Source organism: Hydra vulgaris, chromosome 03 (assembly GCF_038396675.1).
Source record: "Hydra vulgaris chromosome 03, alternate assembly HydraT2T_AEP".
Lineage (NCBI taxonomy): Eukaryota > Metazoa > Cnidaria > Hydrozoa > Anthoathecata > Hydridae > Hydra > Hydra vulgaris.
The window spans coordinates 63,239,112-63,257,152 of NC_088922.1; the positions used below are offsets into that span (position 1 = coordinate 63,239,112).

At 31.1% G+C, this 18,041-nt stretch overlaps 1 protein-coding gene across 1 annotated transcript; it reads left to right on the forward strand.

The window, feature by feature from the left end:
* Positions 1-11,470: 11,470 nt before the first annotated feature.
* LOC100206955 (uncharacterized) lies at positions 11,471-17,706 on the forward strand. Its single transcript, XM_065793961.1, has one exon. It carries the CDS (start codon positions 12,199-12,201, stop codon positions 17,662-17,664), a length of 5,466 nt encoding a protein of 1,821 aa, XP_065650033.1. The 5' UTR covers positions 11,471-12,198; the 3' UTR covers positions 17,665-17,706.
* The last annotated feature ends 335 nt before the right edge of the window (positions 17,707-18,041 follow it).

Sequence of the window (18,041 nt, forward strand, 5' to 3'; positions counted from 1 at the left end):
TTGAGAGTTGTAGCAAGTTTTTTAATTCCTGTAATTGACATTTCTGGATTGCACATGCACTAAATCTTGGGCAGTCAACTCAGATTCTTTTTTGAAGAGTTCCTTTTGACATGCAGGGCCTAAAAACGTAGTAGAAGTGAGAAAAATGAAATTGTCCATTCTATAAAGAATTTTCTTTTACTTTTCATTAATTTGGTACAAAAGTAAGTATTATTGTATTCCTTTATACAAAGGCTTGTCCATGGGGAGTTGATAAAAAATCATAATATTAGTTTTTTGTTTAAATTCATAGGTGAAACTACAAATATATCTATTATAAAAAGTAAAATAAATTTTCCAAAACAATACCTTGTGTTAAAGGCAATGATCTTCGACCCCCAGAGCTTCTTATTTTGATGGTTCCATGGGGAGATGCATCTTTTGAAAGAATTACAGATGATGCAATCTGCTCTCCAACCTTCAAATCTTTAGATGCAAGCAGCTTCATATTCTCCCTGAAGGTAAATTTACTGCGAGCGTGTGGAAAAGCTCTTCTAATAATTGTTAAGCAGTCTGAACATCTTTTCTTAGATTTTGATGATAATAATGATGATGATGATGATGATGATGATGATGATGATGATGATGATGATGATGATGATGATGATGATGATTATGGAATGCTTGATGTTTCCAAGGGGTATCTCTCATTTAGCTTGAGGTGGCCAATTTTGCAAATGAGACAATCACAGTCCTGGCCTCTTGTTGAGGGACGGGTTTCAATTTGGTCGAAATTAAAAAGACTTGGAAGTGTTATATTTTCACCATTGTGTCTTTTTTGAGCGTTAACTCTGCAGCAATCACAAACTCCAAAGGAAACCCTTTGATCGGCAAAATCAATTTTATCAAAAAATATTTCTTTGACTCGCTTAAGAAAGGAGGTTAAAACTCTTACAGACTTTCACATACAATGAAAACAAACAGTTTTTCTGCAATCATCATGGGATTTAGCTGAGTTATGCATTTTTAATGAAATAACTTGATTTGACACAATTCACATACCAAAGCAACTAAGGGTGAATGCCTTTTCCCGAAAAAAGAGAAAAAAACATTTTACCAGATTGCCACCCTTATTATGACATTGTGCAAACTACAAATTTAGCATTTTTAGCTTAATTCAAAAAGCATTATTTCCGTCCTGTTATAATTACTTATAGGGGAAAGGCGCCTATGATGGCATAGCGCCAATGATGGCATACTGGTCATATTTTTATAGATATTGGTTATGGCAAAAAAGTGATTAGACCAACATGTTTATGCTAACTTTACATTAATTTTAATAAAAATGCGTCCCTTATGCACAAATTTTGCTTTTATAATCAACAAAAATTGATTTTGGGATATACTGTAGTATTTTTAATCCCTTTAAATATTTAAGATTGTGGTTTTATCATCAACTGTGAAGAAATGAAATTTTCATGCATTTAATTTCCAAGTTTTGTGCATTTAGTAGAATACTTATTTTAATTTTATCTTTTGAACAAGGCAGAAATAGCTTGTTTAAATGAAAATGATGACTTCTTCCTATGACGGCATACTGACGAGTTAGGTGTGTTGCAATATTGACAAGTTGAGAAAACCTTTTTTCTTTCATAAAAACAACATATTTGTTAGTGAAGTAAAAAGCAACTTTTACTTCACTGAAAAATTTTATTTGTTGATTGGTTCAAAAAACTTTATTTGTTGATTGGTTCAAAAAACTTTATTTGTTGATTGGTTCAAAAAATTTTATTTGTTGATTTGTTCAAAAAACACATAAAACGCAATATCTCTTATGCGCATGCGCGAAATTCTACACAGCTGCTGTATAGCACAAAAGGGTTAATTAGGATGATTACGCGTAATTTCTAGCATTTCTGAGGGAAGACTCTGAGGTCAAATGAAATTATCAAGTTACCCTTGATGCTAACCAGTCCCATCCTCCCCTATGCCATCATAGGAGCAGTAGTTGCCTATGATGGCATACTTAGGCTTTTTTTTTTTTAATATTTATAACTAATATAAAAATAAAACTGGTAAAAACTCTTGGAGTAATTATTGTTCTACATGTAACAAAGAATGTATCCATATCAAAACTTTTGTTCATGGTCTACAGGATACTGAAAAATGAAGCTTCAAAGTTAAGTATGCCATCATAGGCGCCTTTCCCCTACTTTGAACTTACAAATGAGGTGTTTAGAAATATGCATTGAAAATTTAGGATCTTTGAATATTAACATTCTTATACTAGATTTTTTAGGAATGAGTGAAAATTCTTAATAAAAAGAAAGATTTTTATAAACTTTTAAACACAATAGCATAAAAGTTAATTTCCAAACACTCAAATAGGCTACATATAGACCAATTTGGATGGTATTTTCAGTTTAGAATGAGTCAAAATCATTTTTTTCAATAATTATGTCAACCGGCATTTCTTCATAAAATGTTAAAATTCGAAATCAATTTTTTTTCTCGGACGAAATAGTTTGATTTCATTTTTTGCATTTTTTGAAATAGGAGCATGTGTATTTTAATTAACAATGTAACCTTGTTCACTTACAGTATTATTAACATAATACAGTCAGTAAACAAGGTAAAATTGTCTCAAGATATACCTATATATTATAAATATATGTATATATATATATATATATATATACATATATATATATATATATATATATATATATATATATATATATATATATATATATATATATATATATATATATATATATATATATATATATTAGGGATATGACTTTTTAATTTTTTTTCAAATAAAATGTTTCCTGTATCATAAATCGATGAACTTTTACCTAAAATCATGAAAAAAGGCCCAAATAGCTTTCTGCAACAAAAAAAGGTCACCCCAAAATAAAAATTTGATTTACCATTTTTATACATTCATTTTTGACCGATGTTTTAATCTTAAGCTTAATTCTCAGCTTAATTCTATTTATGTCATTATTTTGTTATGAATTTATAAATATAACGCCACACGTTACCATGGCAACGAAACGGCCGTGTGCCGGCAAATACTTGGAATTGTTATGTGATGACGTCATTGTGTTACCACGGCGATATAGACGACTGTAACAGACTGTAGAAGATTATAGAACTTAGTAGAACATTCTGGAAGCTCTAAATAATTATATAAGCGAGCTGCTGTCAGAGCTCAGTGTTGATAATGTGAATAGTTTTATGAAGTACTCTGCGTGTAACTGAGCTAATAAGGAACTACTGTAGCGAACTAAAGACGCTGTAAGTGTACGAAGTATAAGTAGTTGTAGCATTATCGTTAGGATACGGACTGGATTATCGAACTGTTATCAACATTGACTGGATTATCGAACTATAATTGGATTACTATACAGTTAAAGTATTTTATTAATTAAACGACTTTATTAAACGGATATTTACGCTCAGCTATCCGTAAAGTCGTAACAATATTATATGATGTCTCACAAGAAAAGTCATACCACAGTAACAAAGAACAAGAAGACTTGGACTAAAAATTTGGTGAGATTTCAAGAGTCACACAGAAGAAGAGGAAGCGTGGCTGTAGAAGAACATTCACTCGATGAAAAATCCAGAATACCACTTCAATTGCAGATCGTAGGAAGATACCAGTTTCTCGGAGCATATGTTAAAGGAAGAAAAGAACGAATAGACCAAATTTCTAAGGAAATTACAAAATTGTGGGACAATAAACTGAATTTTCCACGTGTGTCTGATCAAGTGATAAGAGCAAAGCTTATGAAGGTGCTGAAGGTCTATGATGAATGTGTCAAGCGTGGAAAATATGATGTTCTCAATGCATTATTTGACATCACGAAAGTGAATGGCCAGTGGTTATCCTCGGAAGATAAACGTCTATACCACCTACAAAAAGAAAGTGTAAAGGACAGGTGGGGTACTCAACAGGACAAGTGGCAAGTAAAGAAACCATTCACCCTTCCAAGAGAAGGAAAGTCCAGTCTGGAACAGCAATACCTTCCACATCACAAGTCCTGTCTACCACAGACAGTGGTACTGAATCTGAAAACTGCAAAAGTAAGAGTGAAGATGATGAAGACGACGACGGTGATAAAGACGATGATGAGGACACTCAGAAAAAAACTAGAAAGCACTACAAAAGTAAATTTGCTGTAAGTATGGTTACATCAAGTGGAGTTTCCACAAAGAAAGCTGCTAAAATATGCAATGTATTATCACAACAAGGTATTGATATTCCAACTCCAAGTCAATCAGCAATTTACAAGTCCATATTCAAAGAGGCAGGTAAATTAAAAAAAGAAATGATACAACAACTTAAAATGGAACAGTGGTCCTTACACTTTGACGGCAAACGAATAGATGATAAGGAATATCAGGTAGTTGTACTTCAGAATGAAAGAACTGACGTGAAACTTGATGCACTGCGTTTAAAAGATGGCAAAGCTGAAACTGTTGCTGAAAAAATTGCCAAACTTATTGATGAATACAATTTGTGGAATTCAATTAAGATGATCATTACTGATACAACAAACGTCAATACTGGGAAGAGAAATGGAGTTGTTGTGAAGTTGCAACGTATGTTTAAATTAAAGGGTGTCACAATACCACAACTTATCGGTTGTCAGCATCACGTACTAGACAGGATTCTCCGTCTGGTGATGGACGAAGAATTTGGGGGTGATACCAAATCTCCAAACATTGAATACCCATTTGTGTCTGAACTGTTGAATAAGTATGATGAACTGAAGGATAAGTTTGTGAATGGAACTGTAGAAATTCTTGATAAATCAGGGTGGAGAGACGATATGAAGTTTTTGTACCATTTAACAAGAGTGTTTAGGTTCTATGAAGAACAAAGAAACTTCCCTCTGATTCACTTTCAGAACATTCCTAATATGAGCAATGCCAGATGGAACTCAAGAGCCATTCTCGCCATTCTGGCGTTCATTCTTATGCCTGAAGCGAGAAAGAATTTGGAGAAGGTTTGCAGGTTCATTTCATATGAGTGGGCAGAACATTGGTTTAGTAGTCAAAAGTACAATGACTTCAAGAATTTATCTGATGTATTGAAGCCTTACAAAAAGGCATTGCAGTCATTCAAAAATCACTGGAAGAAAGAGCCATCCGTCATCGACATACCACGAAGTAATCAGATAGCTGAACGTGCAATCAAGGTGATGCAAGACCTGTATGCTTCCTGCAGAAAGAAAGACAAACTGCAACTTCGATTCATTCTAAGTAATAAGCGCTAGACTCTTTATGAGACGTGAGCATCATGTGACCCATGTACTAAACACAGTAGGCCTATAGACACAGACAGTTATGTATATTGTTGTACTAGACGCTTTGATACTGTTAATTTTGTAATACTTGTATAATTATATATCACATAATGTTTTTTGTTATATCACAGTACATGTTGCATAAATAAATAAAATAACAACAGGAGTATGACTCTTACAACATCTTCAGCCTTTAATATTCATTTACTGTACAAAAGTGTACCTATTGAAAATTCGACTTTTTGGTTTTGGGGTGACCTTTTTTCAAAATATGTCAAAATGAAACATCTATTCGTTCTTTTTACATAAAAGTTCATTGAATTGCGAGACAGGCCTCGTCGGGTGCAAAAAAGTCATATCCCTAATATATATATATATATATATATATATATATATATATATATATATATATATATATATATATATATATATATATATATATATATATATATATATATATATATATATATATATATATATATACATATATATATATATATATATATATATATATATATATATATATATATATATATATATATATATATATATATATATATATACAGGGTGACCACAAAGTATCCGCACACGAGACGGTTTCATCTTGTGAAAATATAAGCATAAAAGCACTTATGTATTTTCTTATTTATTTGTTGTTTTTGGTTAATATTATGTCATAAACTTTATATACTTTACTTTATATACTTTGTAAACTATGTTCAATTGGTTTTTTTAGAATGGTGCGCGTTTCTCCTTTGTGCGGCAACTTTTCATGATTTTATCAACTTTTCTCAATGGCCGCCATCGAGCCCCGATCTTAACCCGATGGATTTCTCAGTCTGGAGCGTCCTAGAAGGAAAGGCATGCCAAAAGCCGCATAAAAATATTGAAAGTTTAAAAAAATCACTACTGAAAGCTTGGGATTCTCTGAACCCTGCCTACTTGCTCGCCACCGTCGAAGCATTCCCGAGACGCCTACAGGCCTGTTATTTTGCTGATGGAGGAAAATTCGAATTCAATCTTTGAATCATAATTGTTATAGTTCAATAAATGTTTTAAAATAAAATTTGTGTTCCAAATACTTTCTACATGCTTTTTATTAATCTCTTTATCTGTGCGTATACTTTGTGGTCACCCTGTATATATATATATATATATATATATATATATATATATATATATATATATATATATATATATATATATATATATATATACATATATATATATATATATATATATATATATATATATATATATATATATATATATATTAGTATAAGTTTTTAATCCAAAATATAGTAAAGGCACTCTGCTTTGTTCTTCCAAATAGTTAAACGTTTGGTTTTGCATTCACTGTTATCATTTGCTATCATCATTTTTGCATACATCTTTCTATCCGTTCCACAGCTTGCATTTCTTGATGTCTTTTTCTTCCCTTTTTTTTTAATGTCTAATTGTGTACACTTGGTATTTAATGTCTAATGGTGTACAAAGTCTTTTCTTTTGTTTAATGTCTAATGGTGTACACTTCTTGAAGTTTAAAGCGAAAATAATACTCTTAACTTGGCCAAGGCATACTGGAAGGTGCTATTTTCCAGGATGTTACGGATCATGAGGGTGAAGTAGGCTGTGGGTGGGATAGGTGGTAGATCAGTTGGGAACTCGTGGTTGGGATTTTGTTTAAGATAGTATCTCACCGCCTCAATACCATCTTCATGCGCACTATTGGTGTACAGTGAGGTGACATCCGCTGTGACCATTAGATAATCCTCCGTAGACATATGTTGTTGTTTAAGAAGTTGTATTAGGTGAGTGCTGTCCCTAAGATAGACTGGTAGTGTTGTAGCTAAACTCTGTAAGTATTTAGATGTATATTTTGAGAATTTATCAGTTGGGCCACCACACCCAGAGACAATAGGTCTCATTGCTATGCCAGCCTTGTGTACCTTTGGAAGGTACACGAGGCTGGCAGTTGTCATAAGGTTTAAGATAATTGTCCGACAGTTGTCATAAGGTTTTAGAAAATTGGCCAATGATTCTTTGATTATGTGCCGTATCTTCAAGAGGTCAACTAAATCATGTATTTCATTAATGACACGTGCCATAGGGTTGTGCTCCAGCAGTTCATATGTTACATGGTCCTCCAGTAGGTCTCATATTTTCTTTTCATATTCTCCCCTATCCATAATGCATATCCTCCTCACTTGTCCGTTTCCTTTATAACGATATTCCGATTTTTCTCCAAACGTTTAATTGCTCTTAGTTCACCCTGGCCCAGATTTGGTCTATCTTTCTCTGTCCTGTCATTTAAGATTTGTGTCACTTTATCATAATTTTAATAACGCATCGTAATAATAGTTGAACTTGCTCTTGCAGCCAACCTCCAACCTTTATCACATAGTTTTAATGTTGCTTCTCATTCTCTTTTCTACAAATACTTTAATAGGCACTGCTTTAAAGAGCTAGCGTTTCTTGTGTCATCCACTAAACTTCATTCTTTTTACTATGACTGCTCCTAAGTGCTCCAAAAACTCTTATTCGTCTAGTTTTATTTATTCAAACATCAGTTCTTTAGAATTTACTTTCTTCATCTTGCTTTCCTGATTCATATAATTTGGAATTATTTAATTCGTCTGTCAATTGTTATCTTGCTCAATTAACCTAATCTTTTCTTTTCCAGTAACTTCCAACTGGAAGTGGAAGTTACTGGAAAAGAAAAGTAATAGTGGTTGCTTGCAGTCTTGTTGGAAGCAAAGATGTAGAAAAGAAGATTAATAAAAAATGGCGATGATGTTTAACAGATAAGATAAACTCGTGCTAAGCCTCTTCGAAACGCCATTAATAACAGTCTAAAACATTGAAAAACAAAGTTGTTAATTGAAAATTGATACTGTAATATAGATTATTTTCCAATAATAACAAAATTATTCATTTTAAACAATGCATTTGTGAAAGATTTTACTAAAGCCGGAAACATGCTCTATTTTAAATATAAATAGTAAAACTTGGTGTTTGTTAAGACTATAGGCTTTTAAGGTTTTAAGTTCCCACAAAAAAAGTTTACAATGAATAGTTCTCTGTTAATGGAAAATGATACTTCAGGCATGTTTTTACTTGCTATAAAGTTTTTTAAATTTACTATGACTATTACTGTCCCATACTACAGTAATAAAACAATATTACAGTAGTAAAACAATGAACAAAAAAAAAGTATACTTTTTTCAAAGATCTAGTTTTAGGAATCGGTTTAGTTTTATATAATATAGAAATATTTCTTGAGTTTTCTCTTTTAATATACTTTATATGAGGTTCAAATGACAAATTTCATCTATAATCACTGCTAGAAAAACAACAGTTGATTCTCTTTTAATAATAGTTGTATTTATTAGGAGATAATTTTAAAAGCAAATCATAACCTTTACAAGGTTTGTAAAAAAAAAGCTAATTTAGTTTTTCTTCATTTAATGAAAGTCTAATACATGTAAACAACTCATTTATTTAAACTAATTCTACGCCAAATATGTTAAAAAGAGATTTTATAAACTACCAAGCGAGTATTATTGTTAATTTGAAGTTAAATCAAGGTAAAGTTGTGTCGTGTTAACTCAGTTGGCTTTTTTCATGCCGATAATACAAACTATTCCCCTACTGTCTGCGTTTTTACTAAATTTGGTGTTTTAACTTTGATAACTTTAAATGTTACATTATGTTGAGACACTGCCTTTCCATAAAAAGGATAGAGATTTAAACTAAATTGTTTACACACTTTACCGATCAGCTCTTAAATACGTAAATACTTTACGTACTTCTACTTGAAGCGTAAGCTTGCATAAAACAAAAAAGTTGCGCATAACATTTATTTATATTTCTTTTGCTATTAATTTTTTGTAAAACGAAGTTTGGTTGGTCATTTTTTTTTGTTGGTCATTTCGCTTTTGGCAAGCTCTGTTAAAGAAACAAAACTTGCGAAAAGCGAAAATTACTAAAGTATGTTTAAAAAGTAAAGTTGGAAAAAGTGTCACAAATAGTGTTGCAAGATTTCAATTGGTTTGAACTCCTACATGTTTAGAGTCGCCCCTCAAATGTTTTTGTGATATATTATTAGTATTTCTTTATAGATTTTCAAACTGTGAGGTGTTAAAAAAAATCATCTAATCGAACTTAGTGCAAATATTTACGTTTGTTGTTTACGTTGCGCGTAGAGTTGATTGATTAGATCAGCATTTCTTTTAATTTATAAAGAAATCAAGTAAAGAAGCCAAGAAAATGTGTTACCCTGAAGATATAACGGTAACTGAAATAAGCGCCGAAGTAAAACTGCAATCTTTATTAAATCACACTTGTTTAAGAATTATAAAAACTCAACAAAAGTTAATTGACTCCTTGAATGTAAATATTTTATCAAATTTAATTTTAATTCTTAAGTGGGGGTTTGATGGCGGTTCCGGTCATAGCGAATATAAACAGAGATTTGCCGATGGAAGAAACTCAGATGCAAATGTTTTTCTGACTTCACTTGTACCATTACAACTTTTGTGTACAAATTCAGTTTTAGGTCAAGATATTATTCTATGGAAAAATAGGACACCCTCATCTACTCGATTTTGCCGACCTATCAGACTTCAATTTCTTCACGAAAATGTCCATACAAGCATTAATGAAAGAGACTATATTGAAGATAAAATTAAATCACTGGATCCTCTCAAAATTGTTCAACATGAAATAGAAATTTAAATACATTATAAATTGGTTATGACAATGATTGACGGAAAAGTTTGCAATGCAATAACATTGACGAAATCAACAATGCGGTGTTATTTGTGTTCTGCTACTTCGAGTCAATTCAATAATATCAATTTCGTTAAAGAAATAAAAGTTGACGAATCAAAATTGGAATACGGTTTATCAACGTTGCACGCATGGATTCGCTTTTTTGAATGTTTTTTGCATCTTGGGTATAAACTTGGAATAAAAAAATGGCAAGCACGTTCTGACATTGAAAAAAGTATAATATTACAACAAAAATTGTTAATCCAGAATGCTTTTAAGCTGCAGCTAGGGTTAATAGTTGATCGACCGAAACGAGGATACGGTAATACAAATGACGGAAATACAGCTCGAAGATTTTTTAAAAACTTACAAGTGTCTGCTGATATTCTAGGAGTGGATTTAGAACTAATAAGTCGGTTTCATGTAATTTTACAGGTATTATCTAGTGGCTTTCCAATAGACGCAGACAAACTCGATAACTGTTCTACCGAAACTGCACTACTTTTTGTTGAAAAGTATCCTTGGTACAACATGCCTACAACAGTACACAAAGTACTTATTCATGGAGCCTTAATAACAAAAACAGCAATACTACCCATAGGACAACTATCTGAGGATGCACAGGAATCGCGAAACGAAGATTTCTCCAGGAAAAATTCCAGAAAAAATACAATGCATGACGTTTATTGCAGACTTCTGGTTTTGTCAGATCCTGAATAAATCTTCACTTTTAAAATCTCATGCAAAAGTTACCAGATCTTTGTCTTCTCAAGCTTTACAAATGTTATTACCTCGGGAGATTAACGAAAACTCTGAAACTCATTCGTCTGTGATTGAGTTTATCAACAATATTTCGACAATAAATGATTCAGATGACAGTGGTGATTTATTTTAAAGTAATATAAATGAAACAATTATGATAAATGATGCAAGTTTTCCTTGTTTTCCTTGAACAAATAAATAAGTAGAATAAATAATGAATTTTTCAATTTTTTTTTTTTAACATTGCGGCATAATAATACAGTCATAATACATTATATATCGGTATTATATATAATGTTTATATATGTAATGTAAATAATACATTAGTCTATTGAACTTAAATGTCGAATTAGAACTAATTGGTTAAACACGAAAGCCCAAAAGCATTTCTAATGATTAATGTTTTTAAAACACCGCCATTTTGGATCTACCATTATTGAATTTTGGTACACTTATGACAAATTCAAAGTTAAGGATTCAAAAAAATGCTTTACAGAAATTTTCCATTAATTATAATCATTTTTTGACTTTTGGCCAGGTTTTTTGAAATTCCGCCCACTGTGGAACGTGAAGTATTTAACGTAAAAATGCGTAAATACTTTACGTACTACTACTTGAAGCGTAAACTTGCATAAAACAAAAAAGTTGCGCATAACATTTATTCATATTTCTTTTGCTATTAATTTTTTGTAAAACGAAGTTTGGTTGGTCATTTTTTTTTTGTTGGTCATTTCGCTTTTGGCAAGCTCTGTTAAAGAAACAAAACTTGCCAAAAGCGAAAATTATTAAAATATGCTTAAAAAGTAAAGTTGGAAAAAGTCTCACAGATGGTGTTGCAAGATTTCAATTGGTTTGAACTCCTACATGTCTAGAGTCGCCCCTCAAATTTTTTTGTGATATATTATTAGTACTACTTTATAGATTTTCAAACTGTGAGCTGTTCAAACAAATCATCTAATCAAACTTAGTGCAAATATTTACGTTTACTGTTTACGTTGCGCGTAGAGTTGATTGATTAGATCAGCATTTCTTTTAATTTATAAAGAAATCAAGTAAAAATAAACTGCATAAATAGCGAATTTTAAAAAAAAGTTAAAAAGAATACGTATTGTTACGCAGTAGTTTGGCTATAGATATCGGTCTCGTAAATTTAAAAGTTAATGGTTTGAATATCGCGTAATTTCTAGTTCTGAAAGCAATTATACAGCCGTCTATTATAAAACTCTGTTTTAAATACAAACACATATGGAAAGATTTTTAACTTTATTTCAATATATTTATTATTTGGGTACTTTACACAATGAAATTTTGGGTATTTAAATTTTTTTGATGAACTAAAGGTGCAAAATTTGGCTACGTAAAAATGCTTTCGAAAGAACAACTTCTAAATAACATAAATGACAATTCTATACTTGATCTAGAAATAGGAATTCACACAAAAAAAAATGTTCCAAAAGTTAATATAAATAAAATACGAGAAGAAATAGAAAAAATAACAACATCTGAAGAAAACCAAACAAACAAAATTGTTCAACTAAAACAGTTAGAGAAAGAACAATATAAACCTTTGATCCATGAACTAGCTTACAAGAAGTCAGTAGAAGAACTTAAAGATTTGATAAAAGTTCTGAACGATCTAGGCTATTTAACCGCCAAACTAGGAGAGCTAAGTGGAGATCTGAAGTATTACACTGAGGCAGCGGTATTTTATCATTACATAATTGCAATACTGACGGAAAAATTCAACGTAAGTGTAATAAATGTTGAAGCTAAAAATGAATTTGTTAATTCAAACAATATAAATCCAGAGAAGCAATTAGTTCATTTACAGAACCTAATATTTTCAGTGATTGGTGGAGACCAAAGTGATGTTCCCATAGTGCACGAGGAAGCAAAAATAAATAAAAATTTACTAACAAAGTTGCGAAACGAAACCACCGAAGTGCTAAAAGAAGTAGAATCTTATCGAAAGCAAATTAATGTTAACGATCAAAAAGAGAAACAAAAAAATCAAGAACTTTACGTAAATGCAGCAAAAAATTGGTTTGAAGAAATAGCTGATCGAATGAAAAAGTTTCTGGCTAAGTTATATGATGAGAGTGTAAAACAAATAGGTATTAATGCACCTTGCAAATTTGCTGTAATAGGGCTTGGTTCAATGGCACTAAAACAAATGACCCCTTATTCAGATTTGGAGTTTGCTATTTTGACTCAGAATAGCAATTATAAAAAAAGCGATGACCCCAAAATTAAGAACTATTTTAAGAACCTAAGCCATTTAGTAAACTTCAAAATAATCAATCTAGGAGAAAGTATTATTCCTACTAGTAAATACTTTTTAGATATGAGTCATCTAGTACCCGTAGCAGTTAATTTTGATCTGGGAGGTAAAACGCCTCTTGGAAGAATTGAAAGAGATAAAAAATATGAACTAATACAAACAATACGCGGGATGCTGAGTATTGTATATAATGAAAATAACTGGGCGAGTCATGTTGATAAGAACTTGCCTTATATATTAGAAAATGTGTGTTATGTGTATGGAGATGATGAACTTGTAAAAGATTATAAAAATAGAGTTAAAAACTTTTTGCTAAGTGCTGGTAATGAAGAAAATCAAAAACTCAGATTAAACTGTGAAATAAGAGCTTTTAAAATACTACAAGAAGGAATAGTAGAAATTGATTATCTTCATTCGACGTCGACTCTGCAACCGAAAGAAACTTTTTTTAAAGGCGATATACATAAATTAGAGCCTGAATTATTTTATACTGAAGGTCGCTTATTCCAAGTAAAGCAAGAGATTTACCGATTACCTGATCGTATGGTATACAACCTTGCTTTGTATTTTGGTATTGAAGGAGAAAGTGCTTGGGATTTAGTAGATAAATTGGCAAACAAAGGAATAATAAATTCACATGCAGCACTTAATCTTAAAAATGCTATAACATTTGCCACTACAATTAGACTGAAAATCTACTCCCACCATAAAGCACAGAAAGAAGATATGTCAATATTTGTAAGATCAATTGCAACTGAGTATGAGATGAAAAAACGAGCTCCACAAATATTCTATTTAGCTGAAGAAGACTTACAAGAACAAGGAGGGTTATTTCAGTATTTCTATACGGCATTACCTTTGTATGATAAATTGAAATGTTTCTGTGACCAATATCGATCGTTAGGTACAAGCAGACAAATATTTTTTAAGGACAGTAAGTTTTATAATGATGATTATGCTACTAAGGGTTTTATTCATTATAGATTAGCGCAATATAAGGAGGCCCAAAGCAATTTAGAAAAAGCCTTAGAGGATGAAAACAATAAAGACAACTTAAAGATAAAGAACTATTTAGGAAACATATTATTAAAAATTGGTGAAAACGATAAGGCTACTCAGCATTACATAGATTGTTTAAACATTACAAAAAAAATTTACGAAGATGAACGTCACCCAAGTGTTGCTGATTGTCTAAATAACCTTGGAACAGCTCACAATGCTAAAGGACAGTATAATGACGCAGTTAAATGCAACAAAGAAAGTTTAAAAATTTACAAATTTATCTATCAAAATGAGCCACACTCAAGTATTGCTAATTCTTTAAATAATCTTGGAGAAGTGTTTAGAAAGCAAGGTCAATATGAAAAAGCAATAAAAAAGTTTAAAAAAAGCATAGGCATAAAGAAACTTTTTTACAAACGTGAACCTCATTCAGATATTGCTTCTACTTACAATAATTTAGGATTAGTTTACGGAGTTAACGGACAATATGATCAAGCTATTAAGTGCTACGAGAAGAGTAAAAAGATTTACCAATTAGTATACAAGAATGAACCTCACCCTTATGTTGCTGATGTTTTGAATAATCAAGGCATAGTTTGTAAGAGTAATTTACAATATGATCAAGCAGTTAACTTTTACGGAGAGAGCCTAAATATTTACAAAATTTTTTATCAAACTAATCTGAACCCAAGTGTTGCTGACTCATATAATAACTTAGGCTTAGTTTACCATGCCAAAGGTGAAAATGATACAGCGCTTAAATACTGCAATCTTAGCTTTGAGATTTACAATCATATCTATCAAAATAAACCACACCCAGATATTGCATATTCTTTAAATAATCTAGGATTAGTTTATTGTGCCAAAGAGCATTTTGATAAAGCAGTTAACTACTTTAAGGAGAGTATAAAGATGAAAAAAGTTGTCTATCAAGATAAAAATCACCCAAGTGTTGCCGATTCTTTAAATAATCTAGGATTAGTGTATAGAAACAAAGGCCAATGTAGAAAAGCTATGGAGTACCATAAAAAGAGCCTAAATATGAGAAAACTCATCTTTCAAGTTGAATCTCACCCAGATATTTCTGTTTCGTTGAATAACATTGGATTAGTTTATACTGATAAGGGGAAATACGATTCTGCAATTCACTACTTTAAGGAAAGCCTTAAGATAAAAACGTTTATTTACCAAAATCGACCTCACCTGAGTATTGCCCATTCTTTGAATGGTCTAGGATTAGCCTACTCTAAGATAGGACAGTATAATACGGCAGTTAAACACTTTAAGGAAAGTCTAAAGATACAAAAATCCAAGTTACATAACCAACCTTGTGTTGCTGAATCATTAAACGACCTTGGAAATGTCTACAGACTTCAAGGAAAATATAATCAGGCGATTAAAAAGTATGAAGAAAGTTTAGAGATGCTTAAGCTCATTTACAAAGAGGCAGATCACCCTCTTATTGCTTGTTCTTTAAATAATCTAGGATTACTTTGTGCTGATAAAAAGGAATACAACCTGGCAATCGATTATTATAAAAAGAGCATAAAGATGCAAAAAAGAATTAACAATATGCAATCCGAGTTGAATATTTCGGGTTCTTTATATAATCTAGGGTTAGTATACCTTGATAAAGAAGAATATGATCGGGCAAATTATTATCACGAGAAAAGCCTAAAGATAAAAAAACTAATTTATAAAGGTGAACCTCACAAGGATGTTGCTAGTTTTTTAAATAATCTAGGGAAAGTTTATCGAAAAAGAGGACAATATAACCAAGCAATTAGCTACTATAAGGAGTGTCTAAAAATAAACAAAGAAATATACAAAAATAAACAGCACTCTAATATTGCTGATTCTTTAAAAAAAATATGGAAGTTATGTATACTTTTAGAACGATTCGATGAGGCAGTGTGCTACATAGAAGAGAGCCTACAAATTCAAAAACTTATTTATCAAGATGATCCTCATTCTTGCATTGCTGATCTTTTATATAACTTAGGAGACGTTTGTCAAAAAAAAGGAAAATTCGATCAAGCAATTGAGTATTACAATCAGAGTCTAATAATAAACAAACAACTCTACCAAGATGAGCCTCAAGAAATTCTTGCTAATATTTTTAATAATTTAGGAGCGGCTTATTGTGCTAAGGAACAGTATGAGCGAGCAATTGACTGCTATGATCAGAGTTTAAAGATAAAAAAACAAATTTACAAATATCAAGCCCTTAATGTTGCTTCTTCCTTAAATAATCTAGGCGTTTCTTATAAAACTAGAGGAGAATATGATCAAGCAATTAAAAACTATAAGCAAAGTTTAAATATTTATAAATTCATTTACCAAAATGAAACTCATCTTACTTTTGCCGATGCTTTAAATAATCTTGGATTAGTTTATGCTGATAAAAAGCAGCACGAGTTGGCAATCAACTATTATGAGAAAAGCCTTAAAATGAAAAATATTATTTACCAAGGTCAACCTCATCCTAGTATTTCTTATACCTTGAATGATCTAGGGTTAGCTTACTCTGATATAAAACAATATGATCAAGCGATTAATTATCATAGCCAAGCTTTGCAAATGATATCAGTTTTTCAAAACCATCCTTACACGGAGCTTTTTACAAATAATTTAATAAACGATGCTTGTTTATTTGCCAAAAAATATTATCTTTCACAACAAGAGATTGTAGATAAAGTGTTTTCTTTCACTTTAAAGAAATTAAACTTTGCAGATTTTAAATTGCATCTTCACTTTGCGTCACAAGATAACAGTAACAAAAGTGAAGAGCATGTTTTTAAAATGATTGAAAAATATAAATTAGCACTGATATTTCTTCCTAAAAACGAATTATCAACTAAATTCGAAATATGCAATAAACTTGCTGAGTTAACAAGCGAGCATTATAAAAATATTGAGTTATGGTTGGCTGTAGTCGAAGATAACATAGATGAAATAAATAAATTAGCTTCAGACGGGACAAATTTTGATCAAGCACCATTTTTACCTTCTACCCCAATAGTAACAGCAGTTTTCGAAGGAAATACTAATATGGTATCAGCATTAATTTTAGGAAAAGTTGATATTAATAAACCTAATAACAATCAAAACCAAGCAAGTCCATTAATATGCTCTTTAGGATTATATGGACAACCAATAAACATGGAAATAGTCAAATTGTTATTGACAAATGGAGCTGATGTTAACAAACCAATGTTCGATGGTGATACACCTATGCATTTAGCTCATTGCGAAGGTAGCAAAGAAGCTATAAATTTGCTACTAAAACACGGAGCTAAAATCAATGCACAAAATGCCGAAGGTAAGACACCATTACATTGTTTGTTAGAAACAAAGTGGCTCAGTACGGTAACGAAATTAGAAATTATAGCAGAATTTGGCAAACTCTACGATACCACAATTAGAAATAACGATGGAAAAACTGTAATTGAATATGCTAATGAGTATTGCCCTGAACTTACGGCTGATAATTCCCGTTTATTGCAGTTACTTAAAACTGCTAAAGTTGTTGACCATGTTAATTAAGTTATGGCTAACGTCAGCATTAACGTATTAAAAAAAGAAAAATGTTTACTTCAAGGTGATTTTTTTGAAACAAATAAAAACTCATCAAGTGTTTAAAAAACGCTTTAAGTAAAGCATTTATTTTGTCATTATAAAATAATTGTTATGAAAAACAAGGATCATTTTATCATAAAAATTATAAATCATTTTAGTAAAAATCAAAAAATTTTTATATGAACCAACAATTAACCTAGTAGAAAATATAAATCTAAGCTACTAGAACTCTTACGTCATCCTTAAAAACAACTTATTAAAATTATGATTCAATAATTTTACGATAAATGATAGTTAAAATAACATATAAAGAGTAGAGAAGGAGGGAAGACGTAAGTAGAATG

Excerpts from the sequence above, each read along its gene's own strand:
- LOC100206955 (XM_065793961.1), top strand. The coding sequence starts at position 12,199 with ATGCTTTCGAAAGAACAACTTCTAAATAACATAAATGACAATTCTATA.